This window comes from Oncorhynchus kisutch, linkage group LG11, assembly GCF_002021735.2.
Source record: "Oncorhynchus kisutch isolate 150728-3 linkage group LG11, Okis_V2, whole genome shotgun sequence".
Classification (NCBI taxonomy): domain Eukaryota; kingdom Metazoa; phylum Chordata; class Actinopteri; order Salmoniformes; family Salmonidae; genus Oncorhynchus; species Oncorhynchus kisutch.
In genome coordinates, this window is record NC_034184.2 from 85,287,596 (window position 1) to 85,306,488 (window position 18,893).

The window sequence follows — 18,893 nt, forward strand, 5'->3', positions numbered from 1 at the left end:
TAACGCCAGGCTGTGTCCATGTGTCTTAACGCCAGGCGGTGTCCATGTGTCTTAAAGCCAGGCTGTGTCCATGTGTCTTAACGCCAGGCGGTGTCCATGTGTCTTAACGCCAGGCGGTGTCCATGTGTCTTAAAGCCAGGCTGTGTCCATGTGTCTTAACGCCAGGCGGTGTCCATGTGTCTTAACGCCAGGCTGTGTCCATGTGTCTTAACGCCAGGCTGTGTCCATGTGTCTTAACGCCAGGCTGTCTCCATGTGTCTTAAAGCCAGGCTGTGTCCATGTATCTTAAAGCCAGGCTGTGTCCATGTATCTTAAAGCCAGCCTGTCTCCATGTGTCTTAAAGCCAGGCTGTGTCCATGTATCTTAATGCCAGGCTGTCTCCATACTGTATGTCCCATATCATGTATTACATGTATCCACAAAACACCTCTGCACTCTTTATTTCTCAGGAGGAGTGGAATAAATCGTCACCAGATCATTTCAGTACAGCTCGACTTTAGATCCCTCCCGAGGTATGAATACGTCCGACAAAGATTGATTTCAGTTTGAAATGTCCTCTTAAGTTTAAAACTTCTGTAAACTGATTCTAGATCAGTATCTGGAGAAACATAGTCCTAATCTGGTATTATAATGCACATGTAAGGTTAGGACTTTTTGGCAGATAAACTGATCCTAGATCAGTGCTTAGAGCAACATTGTCCTACTCCGGTATATTAATTTGCATGTGACGTTAGGATTTTGGGAAAGTAAGCTGATTCTAGATCAGTTCCTGGAGCTGTTACTGTACCTGATGGTACATCTGCATCACTTCCTTCCCCATGGAGTAGATGTTCATGACTAGTACCATCACCATGCAAATGGACAAGAAGGAGTTTTGCTGTGGGGCAAAGGTAAAAAAAAAAAAAGGTTAGGGTTCGATTCAGATTGTGGATGTTGCTCCATCAAAAGGTAATGCATGTTCAACCAATAGATTGTGAATGTTGCTCCATCAAAAGGTAATGTATGTTCAACCAGTAGATTATGGATGTTGCTCCATCAAAAGGTAATGCATGTTCAACCAACAGATTGTGAATGTTGCTCCATCAAAAGGTAATGTATGTTCAACCAACAGATTGTGAATGGCATCGGATGGCGATACACTTAGCCAATACTTACTTGTATGCCTTTCTTTAACCTGAATCCTTAATGAAACTATAACTAGCCCCATTTTCTTAACCTAACCCTTATCCCTAAACCCAACCTAACCTTCACCGTAAGCTTAACCTAACCCTTATCCCTAAACCCAACCTAACCTTAACCATAAACTTAACCTAACCCTTATCCCTAAACCCAACCTAAACCTTCACCATAAACTTAACCTAACCCTTATCCCTAAACCTAATTAATTTAAACCTTTATGCCCTAACCCCTATGGCCCTATGGCCCTCTAAAAAAAGAGAAAAAATATTGGTTCCCCTGTTTAGAATATTCCAGCACCCTTCCCATTTAAAAACAATTATGAGATTGGAGGACACGTTTGGAGAGATATTAGGCCAATCCTCGTACCAGATCTTTGATATCCTTCGACTGGGCTCTTTTAAAACCACGGTTTTCAATGGGGTTAAAGTCAGAAGACAGAGATAGCCATGGCAAAATATACATTTTTGTGGTCATTTAACAATTCCTTTGTGGATATTGATGTGTGCTTGGGGTTATTGTCTTGCTGGAAGATCAACAGGAAGATCCACTTGCGGCCAAGTTTCAGCCTCCTGGCAGAGGCAACCGGGTTTTTGGCTAAAATGTCCTTGTACCTGGTAAAGGTCACATTAACAAAGGGCCCCAGGACTACTGGAAGCAAAATAGCCCCATAACATCAAAGATCAATCACCATATTTTACAGTAGGGTTGAGGTACGTCTATTTTGCTTCCACTGCTAGTTTCTGCAGAGCGTGCAGAACGAGAGTCGTGATTCATTATTTCCAGGTCAAAATGAAAGAGAGGTGTGATGAATCATTTCTAGTTCATAAAAATAAAAATAAAAAAGATTTATGATGAGTTTAAAAATGGCTTTAAAAAATGTATACTTTGACATTTCCGACTGGATTTATTTTAATAAAAAATGTATCAACCCCTACAAAAAGTACTACTATAGTAAACTATAGCCCAGCGAAACCCAATGAATAACACATTCATCAAGGCCAAAAAAGACAATAAAAAAATGATTCATAATGAACAATGTTTTGAAGTGTCCGTCCTATAACTTTAGACCAGAGCCCAATAGAACCCTATTCCCTATATAGTACACTACTTTAGACCAGGCCCCTATGGCCCTATATGGGAAGCTGGTGCCACTTGGGAGGTAGCCCCTATGGTTTGTCCTGTGAGACCTCTGGGTGTCTTGCCTCTTCTATATCTAGAGACAGTTGTCATGTGTTTTATGAATTGACTCAATAACCTGCAACCTTGACTATATAGGCACCTGTCGTTGATATAGGCACCTGTCGTTGATATAGGCACCTGTCGTTGATATAGGCACCTGTCGTTGATATAGGCACCTGTCGTTGATATAGGCACCTGTCGTTGATATAGGCACCTGTCGTTGATATAGGCACCTGTCGTTGATATAGGCACCTGTCGTTGATATAGGCACCTGTCGTTGATATAGGCACCTGTCGTTGATATAGGCACCTGTCGTTGATATAGGCACCTGTCGTTGATATAGGCACCTGTCGTTGATATAGGCACCTGTCGTTGATATGGGCACCTGTCGTTGATATGGGCACCTGTCGTTGATATGGGCACCTGTCGTTGATATGGGCACCTGTCGTTGATATGGGCACCTGTCGTTGATATGGGCACCTGTCGTTGATATGGGCACCTGTCGTTGATATAGGCACCTGTCGTTGATATAGGCACCTGTCGTTGATATAGGCACCTGTCGTTGATATAGGCACCTGTCGTTGATATAGGCACCTGTCGTTGATATAGGCACCTGTCGTTGATATGGGCACCTGTCGTTGATATGGGCACCTGTCGTTGATATGGGCACCTGTCGTTGATATAGGCACCTGTCGTTGATATAGGCACCTGTCGTTGATATAGGCACCTGTCATTGATATAGGCACCTGTCGTTGATATAGGCACCTGTCGTTCTATAGCTGCGTTTCCCAAATTCGTCCCTCAGGACCTTAAGGTGTAAACGTTTTTTGTTTTTCCCTGGCAGTAGACAATATATTAAAATATTAAACGCTGATGAGGAGTTGATGATTTGAATCCTAAGGACAGAGAGGGAAATGGTGTTCCATAGTAGTGTGTTAATTCATATGCTACCGAATTAAAATCCCCTCCATTAAACTGTTTGCCCACTAGACCTGTACATCATAACAATTTAATGTTATTTTTATTCCATCTTGTATTATTCACTAGCCCAACACCCCCCTCCCAAACCTGCCGTTTGATAACCGGGTATTAGCGTACAGTACTGTACCTCTCTGAAGGAAATGGGCACCATGGTGACAGCTGTGGTGTTGTCAGGGCCGGTGTAGTCCAGGCTGGGTCTCAGGCTCACTATGAGGTGGGTGAGAGGAAGCAGACCCAGCAGGTACACAAACAGGTTCAGAAGGTGGGCAGTGCTCCCATAGGCCACCCTGGAGGTGGAGGAAATAGAAGAATCAATGAACAGAAAAAGGAATCCTCCATCTGAAACAGGGCAAGAAAACTGTACTCTAATTACTGACCACTTCATAGAAGAATTGTAATACATTCCCATAGGGCCCTGGTTAAAAGTAGTGCACTATGTAGGGAATAGGGTACCATTTAGGATGCACACCAAGAACGCTGTGAATACTGACCACTTCATTTCCAGGTATTTCTTGCAGACGGGGTGTGTAAGGAGCTCTATGCGGTTGTTGTTCACCATCGCCTCAGAGAGAGAGAGAGAGAACAACAGGTTCTAGTTCACCATCTCCTCAGAGAGAGAGAGAGAACAACAGGTTCTAGTTCACCATCTCATCAGAGAGAGAGAGAGAGAGAGATAACACCAGCTTGTTGTTCACCATCTCCTCAGAGAGAGAGAACAACAGGTTCTAGTTTACCATCTCGTGGTGTGGTGTGGGGGCTGTGCTTTGGCAAAGTGGGTGGGGTTATATCCTTCCTGTTTGGCCCTGTCCGGGGGTGTCCTCGGATGGGGCCACAGTGTCTCCTGACCCCTCCTGTCTCAGCCTCCAGTATTTATGCTGCAGTAGTTTATGTGTCGGGGGGCTGGGGTCAGTTTGTTATATCTGGAGTACTTCTCCTGTCCTATTCGGTGTCCTGTGTGAATCTAAGTGTGCGTTCTCTAATTCTCTCCTTCTCTCTTTTTTTCTCTCTCTCGGAGGACCTGAGCCCTAGGACCATGCCCCAGGACTACCTGACATGATGACTCCTTGCTGTCCCCAGTCCACCTGGCCATGCTGCTGTTCCAGTTTCAACTGACCTGAGCCCTAGGACCATGCCCCAGGACTACCTGACATGATGACTCCTTGCTGTCGCCAGTCCACCTGGCCATGCTGCTGCTCCAGTTTCAACTTCCACCTGACTGTGCTGCTGCTCCAGTTTCAACTGTTCTGCCTTATTATTATTCGACCATGCTGGTCATTTATGAACATTTGAACATCTTGGCCATGTTCTGTTATAATCTCCACCCGGCACAGCCAGAAGAGGACTGGCCACCCCACATAGCCTGGTTCCTCTCTAGGTTTCTTCCTAGGTATTGGCCTTTCTAGGGAGTTTTTCCTAGCCACCGTGCTTCTACACCTGCATTGCTTGCTGTTTGGGGTTTTAGGCTGGGTTTCTGTACAGCACTTTGAGATATCAGCTGATGTACGAAGGGCTATATAAATAAATTTGATTTGATTTGATTTGATTTGATCTCCTCAGAGAGAGAGTGAGAGAGAACAACAGGTTCTAGTTCCCCATCTCCTCAGAGAGAGAGAACAACAGGTTCTAGTTCCCCATCTCCTCAGAGAGAGAGAACAACAGGTTCTAGTTCCCCATCTCCTCAGAGAGAGAGAACAACAGGTTCTAGTTTACCATCTCCTCAGAGAGAGAGAGAGAGAGAGAACAACAGGTTCTAGTTCCCCATCTCCTCAGAGAGAGAGAACAACAGGTTCTAGTTCACCATCTCCTCCTCAGAGAGAGAGAACAACAGGTTGTTGTTCACCATCTCCTCCTCAGAGAGAGAGAACAACAGGTTGTTGTTCACCATCTCCTCCTCAGAGAGAGAGAACAACAGGTTGTTGTTCACCATCTCCTCAGAGAGAGAGAGAACCACAGGTTGTAGTTCACCATCTCATCAGAGAGAGAGAGAGAGAACAACAGGTTATAGTTCACCATCTCATCAGAGAGAGATAACAACAGCTTGTTGTTCACCAACTCCTCAGAGAGAGAGAGAGAGAACAACGGGTTGTAGTTCACCATCTCCTCAGAGAGAGAGAGAGAACAACAGGTTGTAGTTCACCAACTCCTCAGAGCGAGAGATAACAGCTTGTTGTTCACCATCTCCTCAGAGAGAGCGAGAGAACAACAGGTTGTAATTTCACCAACTCCTCAGAGCGAGAGATAACAGCTTGTTGTTCACCATCTCCTCAGAGAGAGAGAGAGAACAACAGGTTGTAGTTTCACCATCGCCTCAGAGAGAGAGAACAACAGGTTGTAGTTCACCAACTCCTCAGAGAGAGAGAGAGAGAGAGAACAACAGGTTGTAGTTCACCAACTCCTCAGAGAGAGAGAGAGAGAGAGAGAGAACAACAGGTTGTAGTTCACCAACTCCTCAGAGAGAGAGATAACAGCTTGTTGTTCACCATCTCCTCAGAGAGAGAGAGAGAACAACAGGTTGTAGTTCACCAACTCCTCAGAGCGAGAGATAACAGCTTGTTGTTCACCATCTCCTCAGAGAGAGCGAGAGAACAACAGGTTGTAATTTCACCAACTCCTCAGAGCGAGAGATAACAGCTTGTTGTTCACCATCTCCTCAGAGAGAGAGAGAGAACAACAGGTTGTAGTTTCACCATCGCCTCAGAGAGAGAGAACAACAGGTTGTAGTTCACCAACTCCTCAGAGAGAGAGAGAGAGAGAGAACAACAGGTTGTAGTTCACCAACTCCTCAGAGAGAGAGAGAGAGAGAGAGAGAGAGAGAGAACAACAGGTTGTAGTTCACCAACTCCTCAGAGAGAGAGATAACAGCTTGTTGTTCACCATCTCCTCAGAGAGAGAGAGAGAGAACAACAGGTTGTAGTTCACCATCGCCTCAGAGAGAGAACAACAGGTTGTAGTTCACCATCGCCTCAGAGAGAGAGAGAGAGATAACAACAGGTTGTAGTTCACCATCTCCTCCTCAGAGAGAGAGAACAGCAGGTTTTGTTCACCGTCCAGAACCCTGGTGATCTTGATGCCCAGAACCCTGGTGATCTTGATTCCCAGAACCCTGGTGATCTTGATGCCCAGAACCCTAGTGATCTTGATGCCCAGAACCCTGGTGATCTTGATGCCCAGAACCCTGGTGATCTTGATGCCCAGAACCCTGGTGATCTTGATTCCCAGAACCCTGGTGATCTTGATGCCCAGAACCCTAGTGATCTTGATGCCCAGAACCCTGGTGATCTTGATGCCCAGAACCCTGGTGATCTTGATGCCCAGAACCCTGGTGATCTTGATGCCCAGAACCCTGGTGATCTTGATGCCCAGAACCCTGTTGATCTTAATTCCCAGAACCCTGGTGATCTTGATTGCCAGAACCATGGTGATCTTGATGCCCAGAACCCCGGTGAGCCTTGCTCTTACAGTAGATCAACAATAGAAAGCTCAGGAGAGAGTATTATACTTGTATTGGACCTACTTACATTCAGAGCGGCGAGGGGCTGGACCTTCAGGCTTTCGTCAGTCTTTGCGTGTTTCTTTAGTGCTATCGGTGCCTGAAGCCACTGGAAATTGTACTCAATCTACACAATAGAAAGAAAACAACATTTGTAATTGTATGAAAAAGAGAGAGAGCAAATAAGTCTATCCTTTGCTATAGTTATACAGTTTTAAGTGTGTAGAGTAGCGTAGCGTTCCCTCCTCATAGAGGCGTGCGTAACAGGTAGCGTGTGTAGTGTAGCGTAGCGTTCCCTCCTCATAGAGGCATGCGTAACAGGTAGCGTGTGTAGGGTAGCGTAGCGTTCTCTCTTCATAGAGGCGTGCGTAACAGGTAGCGTGTGTAGGGTAGCGTAGCGTTCCCACTTCATAGAGGCGTGCATAACAGGTAGCGTGTGTAGTGTAGCGTAGCGTTCCCTCCTCATAGAGGCGTGCGTAACAGGTAGCGTGTGTAGGGTAGTGTTGCGTTCCCTCTTCATAGAGGCGTGCGTAACAGGTAGCGTAAGGCCGATGATAAAAAAATGGAAACCCGAAAGGGACACTAAGACTTAACGTTTCACAATTAAAGTCACACTGTAGAATTTACACACGTGATAGTCAGGACTGTTGTCGTCATCCTTTGACTCTCTGATGCAGCAGTCCAGTAGGTGCTGAGCAAGTTACAAGGAGATAACAGGGGACATTATCATCTGGTTAATCACCGTTGGTTAGCGTTGCGAAATTACATAACATTTCCTGCTTATTCCCTCCAGATGTTATTCCCTCCTGGTTTTATTCCCTCCTGGTTTTATTCCCTCCTGGTTTTATTCCCTCCTGGTTTTAATCCCTCCTGGTTTTATTCCCTCCTGTTTTTATTCCCTCCTGATTTAAATCCCTCCTGACTTAATTCCCTCCTGATTTAAATCCCTCCTGATTTAAATCCCTCCTGACTTAATTCCCTCCTGATTTAAATCCCTCCTGACTTATTTCCCTCCTGACTTAAATCCCTCCTGATTTAAATCCCTCCTGACTTATTTCCCTCCTGACTTAATTCCCTCCTGATTTAAATCCCTCCTGACTTAATTCCCTCCTGATTTAAATCCCTCCTGACTTATTTCCCTCCTGACTTAAATCCCTCCTGATTTAAATCCCTCCTGACTTATTTCCCTCCTGACTTAAATCCCTCCTGATTTAAATCCCTCCTGACTTATTTCCCTCCTGACTTAATTCCCTCCTGATTTAAATCCCTCCTGACTTAATTCCCTCCTGATTTAAATCCCTCCTGATTTAAATCCCTCCTGACTTATTTCCCTCCTGACTTAATTCCCTCCTGATTTAAATCCCTCCTGGTTTTATACCCTCCTGGTTTTATTCCCTCCTGGTTTAAATCCCTCCTGATTTAAATCCCTCCTGGTTTTATACCCTCCTGGTTTTATTCCCTCCTGATTTAAATCCCTCCTGGTTTAATTCCCTCCTGATTTAAATCCCTCCTGGTTTTATACCCTCCTGGTTTTATGCCCTCCTGATTTAAATCCCTCCTGACTTATTTCCCTCCTGACTTAATTCCCTCCTGATTTAAATCCCTCCTGACTTAATTCCCTCCTGATTTAAATCAGGAGGGATTTAAATCCCTCCTGACTTATTTCCCTCCTGACTTAATTCCCTCCTGATTTAAATCCCTCCTGACTTAATTCCCTCCTGACTTAATTCCCTCCTGACTTAAATCGCTCCTGATTTAAATCCCTCCTGACTTAATTCCCTCCTGGTTTTAATCCCTCCTGGTTTTATACCCTCCTGGTTTTATTCCCTCCTGGTTTTATTCCCTCCTGATTTTGGGAAACTTCCAACTGGGATTTCATGAAAAACAGGGAATTTTAGGAAAGTTTCTGGAATTCTGCAACGCTGCAAACTTTTCCTACAGATGTTTATAAAGTCAAAGCCCAAGCCTTTTATCAAACAACGTTGTTTCAATCAGGTCAGTTGACTGAGAACCACACCAAAGACGACTACATACAGTAGGCATATATACCGTTTACACCTTTTCATTGCTGCATGTTGCCATCATGTTGCAATAATATACTCTATTGGAAATGTTCAGGTGTGTGAGGGCAAACCTTGCAAGACTCTGGCAGCAAGTCAACCAGTTCCAACACTGGACAACGTTTGCCAGCATCATGTTTGAACGTCCTCAGGGTGTCACTACATCTGCAATAAACAAACAAACAAACTATACATGGTCACAGCACTGTGCTAATCCGGAAGGATCCAAGAACATGTGCAAGTCTTTGAAAGTATCCAGATTACAGAGTTGTTCCTGTCCTGATGGCCTGACCTAGTCAGGACACAAAAGGGTTAGGGACCGACTGAACTGGGGTTGCAAAATTCCAGTAAATCTGTAGGTGTTCCAGAAATGTTGGTTGGAGGACTATAGATTACCTGCTTACTCCCTCCTAATTCCAGGAAACTGCTAACCAGTTCCTGTTGATGATGACCTGAACCTTACCCTCTGGAATGTTCCAACCAGGAACCAAAACCTAAGGGATTTGGGCAATTTTGCAACCCTCAGCCCACATGACTGATCAAACCTGTCACTGTCGATGATGGCATTGACCACATCCTTCCTCCTGTGTTGCAGTGCTTCGTGAAAGAAGGAGGCGTGGCTCTTGTTGAGGCTGATCTCCGCCCCTCTCTGCAGCAGCAGTCTCACTGCAGCTACTTGTCCCTCCCTGGCTGCCACGTGCAGTGCTGTGCTCTGATCAGAACAACAACACAAGATTTGTGAATTCACATCGTCGCCTAATCAACACATCTCGAGGAACGTTTAATGATTCATTCATTCATTGAGAAGTCTCTGCAGAATAAAATCATTTCAAAATAAATAACCTTGCTTCCAATGGGGTGATGATAGCTGTTAGAATGTCTAGCTAGGCTAAATATCATGCTTGTTTATTATTATTATTCACATATGGCAGCTAGAAATGTAAAGGTTGTCTGAAACGTAAAGGTTGTCTGAAACGTAAAGGTTGTCTGAAACGTAAAGGTTGTCTAAATGAAATGTAATGGTTGTCTGAATGAAACATAAAGGTTGTCTGAATGAAATGTAATGGTTGTCTGTTTGAAACGTAAAGGTTGTCTGAATGAAATGTAATGGTTGTCTGTTTGAAACGTAAAGGTTGTCTAAATGAAATGTAATGGTTGTCTGAATGAAACATAAAGGTTGTCTGAATGAAATGTAATGGTTGTCTGTTTGAAACGTAAAGGTTGTCTGAATTAAATGTAATGGTTGTCTGTTTGAAACGTAAAGGTTGTCTGAATGAAATGTAATGGTTGTCTGTTTGAAACGTAAAGGTTGTCTAAATGAAATGTAATGGTTGTCTGAATGAAACATAAAGGTTGTCTGAATGAAATGTAATGGTTGTCTGTTTGAAACGTAAAGGTTGTCTAAATGAAATGTAATGGTTGTCTGAATGAAACAAAGGTTGTCTGAATTAAATGTAATGGTTGTCTGTTTGAAACGTAAAGGTTGTCTGAATGAAACGTAAAGGTTGTCTGAATGAAATGTAATGGTTGTCAGTTTGAAACGTAAAGGTTGTCTGAATGAAACGTAAAGGTTGTCTGAATGAAACGTAAAGGTTGTCTGAATGAAATGTAATGGTTGTCTGTTTGAAACGTAAAGGTTGTCTGAATGAAACGTAAAGGTTGTCTGAATGAAACGTAAAGGTTGTGTCATGACGCTAGCCCTTTCAGTGATTCGGCTAGAAGAAATGTGAACAACCCGCCCCTCTCCTGTTAGGAGGGAGCAGTGTAGTTTTATGACTTTAAAACCACTTCATAAATTCCTTGCAGAGACTCTTGTCTCCCTAGTAAGACCATCGACCGACACAGATGAACATCTCACTCCACGACAACCCGGGAGAAGAATCTACAAAGCAGAATGGCGACCTCGACTGGGCAAACCAGAGGCTCATATCACCAGCTCAATCGTAAATACTCATTACATTACTTTATCCGAACAAGCGATTGTAAAAGTGCATATGCATTCATATTTATGCGAGAAAAGATTCCCATGTCCAATAGAGACCCATGTTCCTTTGTAGTACTCCGCCCCCCCTCCTTTTCCTCTCTGAATGTATCATTTTAGAACCAAACTGTTTTTGTTTAGTCCACTAGGGACGGTATTTACGGTATAATGTTATTATGTATTGTATATCCTGTAATTGTTTAATTAGTAAATAAATAATTGTGACAATTGGTGAATGGATGATTTATAGTAAAGGCTGGGTTCGTGCAGATAACCAAGAATTTTACAACGTTCAGATGAGACTGATAGAAGGAAAAGAATAATGAATGACTGATTGACTGCTATTGATATAAAATATCTTCAGATCTTTAAGAGTGGATTCGGGAGCTAGCCGCTCTATATAAACTGACTCTTCCGTGGTGCCCCAGATTATTAACGAGTTAATTGTTGCATGGTTTAATTCAATCACTTAATCAATCAAACGTTAGGTAACCGATTTGATAAAATAGCTTGTCATCACAAAGATGTCAGAGACATGACAGTGGTCTGAATGAAACAAAGGTTGTCCGAACCCCATCCTCATCCAGCTTGTCCAGTAGTTTGATGTTGGTGCCCAGGACGATCTTCATGGTCTGGGTGTACCCCTCTGCTGCCGCATGGTGTAAACAAGTCCACCCTTTGTAATCACTAAGGAAGAGAGAGACGAGACAGAAAACACCAGTGACAATAACACACCATTATATTCTCCATGTAGGGTGTCAAAATTCAGCTACATTTCCCAGAATTCCCAGTTGAAGAATCCCGGGTTACCTATATATTCCCACCTGATTCTAGTAATATTCCATCCGGGATTTCAAGGGCTTTTGGGACATTTACAGAAATGTTGGTGATCCTACTCCTACGTCAATATTTACAGATTGGCTCTGTTGCAAACCTAAATCTGTGCCACTGTCTTGCTCACTGTGAACAGCCTAGTCATGTACAGACGTGTGTTAGTGCTAGCACCTGTGAAAGAGAGCTCCTTTACGAAGCAGCAGCTCCACCACTTTGGCGTGTCCACCTCCAGAGGCCAGGTGTAGGGGAGTCAAGCCTCTCTCATCCCCCTCGTTCAGCAGGCGGGAGTCTGTGATGGTCTCCAGCAGACGCTGGCAGGTGTTAATACGACCATACCTGATGAGATGAGAGTTAGAGGTATACCTGGTGTTAATATGAACATTTCTGATGAGAGGAGAGTTTGGGGTGTGTGTGTGTGTGTGTGTGTGTGTGTGTGTGTGTGTGTAGGTGTGTGTGTGTGTGTGTGTAGGTGTGTGTGTGTGTGAGTGTGTGTGTAGGTGTGTGTAGGTGTGTGTGTGTGTGTAGGTGTGTGTGTGTGTGTGTGTGTAGGTGTGTGTGTGTGTGTGTGTGTAGGTGCGTGTGTGTGTGTGTGTGTGTGTGTGTGTGTGTGTGTGTGTGTGTGTGTGTGTAGGTGTGTGTGTGTGTGAGTGTGTGTGTAGGTGTGTGTAGGTGTGTGTGTAGGTGTGTGTAGGTGTGTGTGTGTGTGTGTGTGTAGGTGTGTGTGTGTGTGTGTGTGTGTAGGTGCGTGTGTGTGTGTGTGTGTGTGTGTGTGTGTGTGTGTGTGTGTGTGTGTGTGTGTGTGTGTGTGTAGGTGTGTGTGTGTGTGTGTGTGTGTGTGTGTAGGTGTGTGTAGGTGTGTGTGTGTGTGTGTAGGTGTGTGTGTGTGTGTGTGTGTGTGTGTGTGTGTGTGTGTGTGTGTGTGTGTGTGTGTGTGTGTGTGTGTGTGTGTGTGTGTGTGTAGGTGTGTGTGTGTGTGTGTGTGTGTGTGTAGGTGTGTGTGTGTGTAGGTGTGTGTGTAGGTGTGTGTGTGTGTGTGTAGGTGTGTGTGTGTGTGTGTGTGTGTGTGTAGGTGTGTGTAGGTGTGTGTGTGTGTGTGTGTGTGTGTGTGTGTGTGTGTGTGTGTGTAGGTGTGTGTGTGTGTGTGTGTGTGTGTGTGTGTGTGTGTGTGTGTGTGTGTGTGTGTGTGTGTGTGTGTGTGTGTGTAGGTGTGTGTAGGTGTGTGTGTGTGTGTGTGTAGGTGTGTGTGTGTGTGTGTGTGTGTGTGTGTGTGTGTGTAGGTGTGTGTGTAGGTGTGTGTAGGTGTGTGTGTGTGTGTGTGAGAGTGGGATGAGGGGGAGGAAAACATATACAGTATTGGTCAAAAGTTTGGACACATTTTTGCATCTGAGTGTGCAACTCTCTTTTATTTTATATTCAAATTTAAAAGTTTGGTCACACCTACTTATTTCAAGGTTTATCTTAACATTTTCTATTTTCTACATTGTAGAATAATAGTGAAGAAATCGAAACTATGAAATAACACATATGGAATCATATAGTAATCAATTACATGTTGTGTATTTAACCCTCTGTTCCCCCTCATTGTTCTTGTCTGTGATTGTTTGTTTGTAAGCATTGTGCAAGATATGTTCTGGTGTGCGACGGGGGTTTTGTACCCACTTGTATTATTTTGTATATTTTGGTTTTCTGAGTTTTGAGCACTTATTAAACTGCTCCGTTTAATACCAAGTTCGATCTCCTGCGCCACACTTCCCTGCCACCAACATGCCTTACAACTATTTATATTTTAGACAACCTAAAGAAAATATTGAACTTTTTACTCCATATATTTTCCCTGACAACCTATAGTACTCATTGCATTTTCAATGTTTTGCAGGACGGGAAAATTGTCAAATTGTCAAATTCATGCACTTTTCAAGAGAACACAAAGTCATCTCTAATGCCTCTGGTCTGCCGGACTCATTAAACACAAATGCATATTTTGTAAATAATGTCTGAGAATTGGAGTGAAAATTAAAATGTGGCACTGACTTCCCCATGAATTGATGTTTCAGCATTGTCTCAGCAATGCATCCACCACTTGGCCTAACACCACTAGACCTAACACCACTAGACCTAACACCACTAGACCTAACCCCACTAGACCTAACACCACCAGACCTAACACCACTAGACCTAACCCCACTAGACCTAACCCCACTAGACCTAACACCACTAGACCTAACCCCACTAGACCTAACACCACCAGACCTAACACCACTAGACCTAACCCCACTAGACCTAACACCACTAGACCTAACACCACTAGACCTAACAACCACTAAACCTAACACCACTAGACCTAACCCCACTAGACCTAACACCACTAGACCTAACACCACTAGACCTAACCCCACTAGACCTAACCCCACTAGACCTAACACCACTAGACCTAACACCACTAGACCTAACACTACTAGACCTAACACCACTAGACCTAACCCCACTAGACCTAACCCCACTAGACCTAACACCACCAGACCTAACCCCACTAGACCTAACACCACTAGACCTAACCCCACTAGACCTAACACCACTCACTGGGCAGCGAAGTGCAGGGCTGACTTCTTGTCCTTGGACTTGCGGTCCAGAGAGACCTGTAGAACCAGGATGTTCTTGACCGATTCGTGGATACCCAGTCTGCAGGCATAGTGGAGAGGAGTACAGCCCTCGTTGTCTTCAGTACTCAACAGATCCATCATACTGCTGTGCTGTAGGGGGCAGGACACACACACGTAAGTAAACAGATATGTACACACAAGGCACACACACACTACAACCCTGACTTCCTGAGAGCAGATAGACAGACAGACTGTCCCACCCAAAAGGTCAACTAAAGTCCTTTAAGTCTGATTCATTCTGTCTCAGCCAGTACTGTAGCTAAAGTAGGCAACAGCAGAAGGCTGAGGCATTTAATACTAGAAACAGACTCAGGACAAATGGTTGATGGCAATAGAGAGAACATTTAATTTTCTTTAACAATAGGCAGTGTATATTCAGCTGGCAGAAAAGGATTGGCAGCAGAAGGCATCATGCTTCCCATTCTTCTCTACAGATCCTCTCAAGCTCTATCAGGTCGGATGGGGAGTGTCGCTGCACAGCTACATTTGCAAGAAAAAGTTTGTGTTGGTTTAGTCAGATTGTGTTAGTCTATTACTGTGACTTAGATTAGTCAGATTGTGTTAGTCTATTACTGTGATTTAGATGAAGATCAGACCACATTTTATGAGTGATCAATGCAGAAATCCAGGTTATTCCAAAGGGTTCACAAACTTTTCTTGCACATGTATTTTGAGGTCTCTCCAGAGGTGTTCGATCTGGTTCAAGTCCGGGCTCTGGCTGGGCCAGTTCTGTTCTCTCCAGAGATGTTCGATCTGGTTCAAGTTCGGGCTCTGGCTGGGCCAGTTCTGTTCTCTCCAGAGATGTTCGATCTGGTTCAAGTTCTGGCTCTGGCTGGGCCAGTACTGTTCTCTCCAGAGATGTTCGATCTGGTTCAAGTCCGGGCTCTGGCTGGGCCAGTTCTGTTCTCTCCAGAGATGTTCGATCTGGTTCAAGTCCGGGCTCTGGCTGGGCCAGTTCTGTTCTCTCCAGAGATGTTCGATCTGGTTCAAGTCCGGGCTCTGGCTGGGCCAGTTCTGTTCTCTCCAGAGATGTTCGATCTGGTTCAAGTCCGGGCTCTGGCTGGGCCAGTTCTGTTCTCTCCAGAGATGTTCGATCTGGTTCAAGTCCGGGCTCTGGCTGGGCCAGTTCTGTTCTCTCCAGAGATGTTCGATCTGGTTCAAGTCCGGGCTCTGGCTGGGCCAGTTCTGTTCTCTCCAGAGATGTTCGATCTGGTTCAAGTCCGGGCTCTGGCTGGGCCAGTTCTGTTCTCTCCAGAGATGTTCGATCTGGTTCAAGTCCGGGCTCTGGCTGGGCCAGTTCTGTTCTCTCCAGAGATGTTCGATCTGGTTCAAGTCATTCAAGGACATTCAGAGACATTTAGAGTTCTGAAGCCGCTCCTGCTTATGTCTTCGTTGTGTGATTAGGGTCATTGTCCTGTTGGAAGGCGAACCTTCAACCCAGTCTGAGGTTCTCAGCACTCTGGAGCAGGTTTTCATCAAGGGTCTCTCTGTACTTTGCTCCGTTCATCTTTCCCTCGATCTTGACTTGTCTCCCAGTCAGTCCCTGCCACTGAAAAACATCCCACCACATAATGCTGCCGTCACGATGCTTCACCGTAGGCGGCCAGCTCTAGGAAGAGTCTTGGTGGTTCCAAACTTCTTCAATTTAAGAATGATGGAGGCTGCTGTGTTTTGAGGGAACGTCAATGCTGCATAAATGTTTTGGTACCCTTCCCCAGGTCTGTGCTTAGACACAATCCTGTCTCGGAGCTCTACGGACAATTCCTTCGACCTCATGGCTTGGTTTTTGCTCTGACCTGCACTGTCAACTGTGAGACCTTATATAGACAGGTATGTGCCTTTCCAAATCATGTCCACTCAATTGAATTTCCCACAGGTGGACTCTAATCAAGTTGTAGGAATACTTCAAGGATGATCTATGGAAACAGGATGCACCTGAGCTCAATTTTGAGTCTCATAGCAAAGGGTCTGAATTCTTATGCAAATGGGGTATTGTGATGACATTATGGGGTATTGTGATGACATTATGGGGTATTGTGATGTCATTATGGGGTATTGTGATGACATTATGGGGTATTGTGATGTCATTATGGGGTATTGTGATGACATTATGGGGTATTGTGATGTCATTATGGGGTATTGTGATGACATTATGGGGTATTGTGATGTCATTATGGGGTATTGTGATGTCATTATGGGGTATTGTGATGTCATTATGGGGTATTGTGATGTCATTATGGGGTATTGTGATGTCATTATGGGGTATTGTGTGTAGATTGACGAAGACTTTTTAAAATCCGTTTTAGAATAGGGCTGTAATGTAACAAAATGTGGAAAAAGTCAAGGGTCTGAATACTTTCCGAATACACTGTATATGTTAAGGTGTCAAGGCATAACAACTAACAGGTTATAGAGCAAGCAAAGCAATTATCACAACACATAGGTTGTAATATGGCTTTTTACCCCTGGCTTCGCTCCCTCTGTGGTTTTACCAATGCACCGCTACTGCACCGCAGTAAAGCAATACACTTTTTGTCCAGTAAACAAAGTGTTAAGTTTTTGGAAAATCTAGTACAAGCCATCTTTTCAAGCATAGTGGTGGCTGCATCACATTATGGGTATGCTTGTCATCTATAACAAGTTGTCTAGCAATGATCAACAACCATGAAGCATTTTGAAAATAATTGCGGGCAAATGTTGTACAATCCAAGTGTGGAAAGCTCTAGGAGACTTACCCAGAAACATTCACAGCAGTAATCTAAGCCAAAGATGCTTCCACACAGCATTGACTCAGGGGTGTGAATATGTAAGTGAGATATTTCTGTATCTCATTTTCAATAGATTTGCTAACATGAAATAAAGAAATAAAAACATATTTTCACTTTGTCATTCTGAGGAATTGTGTGTGGATGGGTGAGAAAAAAAAGTAAATGCAATCAATGTGGAATAAAGGCTGTAACACAACACAATGTGGAATAAAGGCAAGAACACAACACAATGTGGAATAAAGGCTGTAACACAACACAATGTGGAATAAAGGCAAGAACACAACACAATGTGGAAAAAAAGCTGTAACACAACACAATGTGGAATAAAGGTTGCAACACAATGTGGAGTAAAGGCTGTAACACAACACAATGTGGAATAAACGCTGTAACACAACACAATGTGGAAAAAAAGCTGTAACACAACACAATGTGGAAAAAAGCTGTAACACAACACAATGTGGAATAAAGGCTGTAACACAACACAATGTGGAATAAAGGCTATAACACAACACAATGTGGAATAAAGGCTGTAACACAACACAATGTGGAATAAAGGCTGTAACACAACACAATGTGGAAAAAAAGCTGTAACACAACACAATGTGGAATAAAGGCTGTAACACAACACAATGTGGAATAAAGGCAAGAACACAACACAATGTGGAATAAAAGTTGCAACACAATGTGGAATAAAGGCTGTAACACAACACAATGTGGAATAAAGGCTGTAACACAACACAATGTGGAATAAAGGCTGTAACACAACACAATGTGGAATAAAGGTTGCAACACAATGTGGAGTAAAGGCTGTAACACAACACAATGTGGAATAAAGGCTATAACACAACACAATGTGGAATAAAGGCTAGAACACAACACAATGTGGAATAAAGGCTGTAACACAACACAATGTGGAATAAAGGCTATAACACAACACAATGTGGAATAAAGGCTTTAACACAACACAATGTGGAATAAAGGCTGTAACACAACACAATGTGGAATAAAGGCTGTAACAAAATGTGGAATAAGTCAAGGGGGTATGATCACTTTCTGAAGGCAATGTACCTTTCCAAGCACTGCTACCATTGGATACCATTTGTTAGGCTACCTGTTACATCTAATGCTAATGTCATGTTGTGTTACCTGTAAGATGTCTCCTGTGAGGTTCTTTAGGCCTTTGGGCTGCAGGATGGCCAGGTGAAGGAAGTTACATCCTGACTTGTCCTTTATGTTGACGTTGGCACCTGAAAACACACACACACACACACACACACACACACACACACACACACACACACACACACACACACACACACACACACACACACACACACACACACACACACACACACAGACAGACACGTAGACACACACACACACAAAAAGACACAAGACACACACACACACACACACACACACACACACACACACACACACACACACACACACACACACACACACACACACACACACACAGACACGTAGACACACACACACACAAAAAGACACAAGACACACTCACACACACACACACACACACACACACACAGAGACAGACACGTAGACACACACACTCCACAACCTGAGTTCATTCCACAAATGTGTTGCATTTGAATTCCATTATTGATTTAGTGTAAAAGCTAACCTTTGGACAAGAGAAGAGCCACAGATCTCCAGGCTCCACAGTTAGTAGCCAGCAGCAGGGGAGAAAGACCCTTACAGTCTATGTAGTCAATGTCTGCACCCTGTCAACACAAC

The 18,893-nt window shown here is 43.9% G+C and overlaps 1 protein-coding gene across 1 annotated transcript in view; it reads right to left on the reverse strand.

Annotated features, from left to right (window-relative positions):
- The window catches only part of LOC109866443 (transient receptor potential cation channel subfamily A member 1-like), a 72,289-nt gene that overhangs the window by 20,290 nt on the left and 33,106 nt on the right, over positions 1–18,893 (reverse strand). The window contains exons 9-20 of the mRNA XM_031836433.1: positions 18,781–18,880; positions 18,279–18,379; positions 14,285–14,454; positions 11,876–12,040; positions 11,443–11,557; positions 9,435–9,601; positions 8,964–9,054; positions 7,461–7,520; positions 6,858–6,956; positions 3,831–3,901; positions 3,467–3,626; positions 788–877 (exon numbers count right to left, since the gene is read on the reverse strand). Coding sequence (XP_031692293.1) covers positions 788–877; positions 3,467–3,626; positions 3,831–3,901; positions 6,858–6,956; positions 7,461–7,520; positions 8,964–9,054; positions 9,435–9,601; positions 11,443–11,557; positions 11,876–12,040; positions 14,285–14,454; positions 18,279–18,379; positions 18,781–18,880 — 1,389 coding nt within the window. The remainder of the gene's footprint in view (positions 1–787; positions 878–3,466; positions 3,627–3,830; positions 3,902–6,857; positions 6,957–7,460; positions 7,521–8,963; positions 9,055–9,434; positions 9,602–11,442; positions 11,558–11,875; positions 12,041–14,284; positions 14,455–18,278; positions 18,380–18,780; positions 18,881–18,893) is intronic.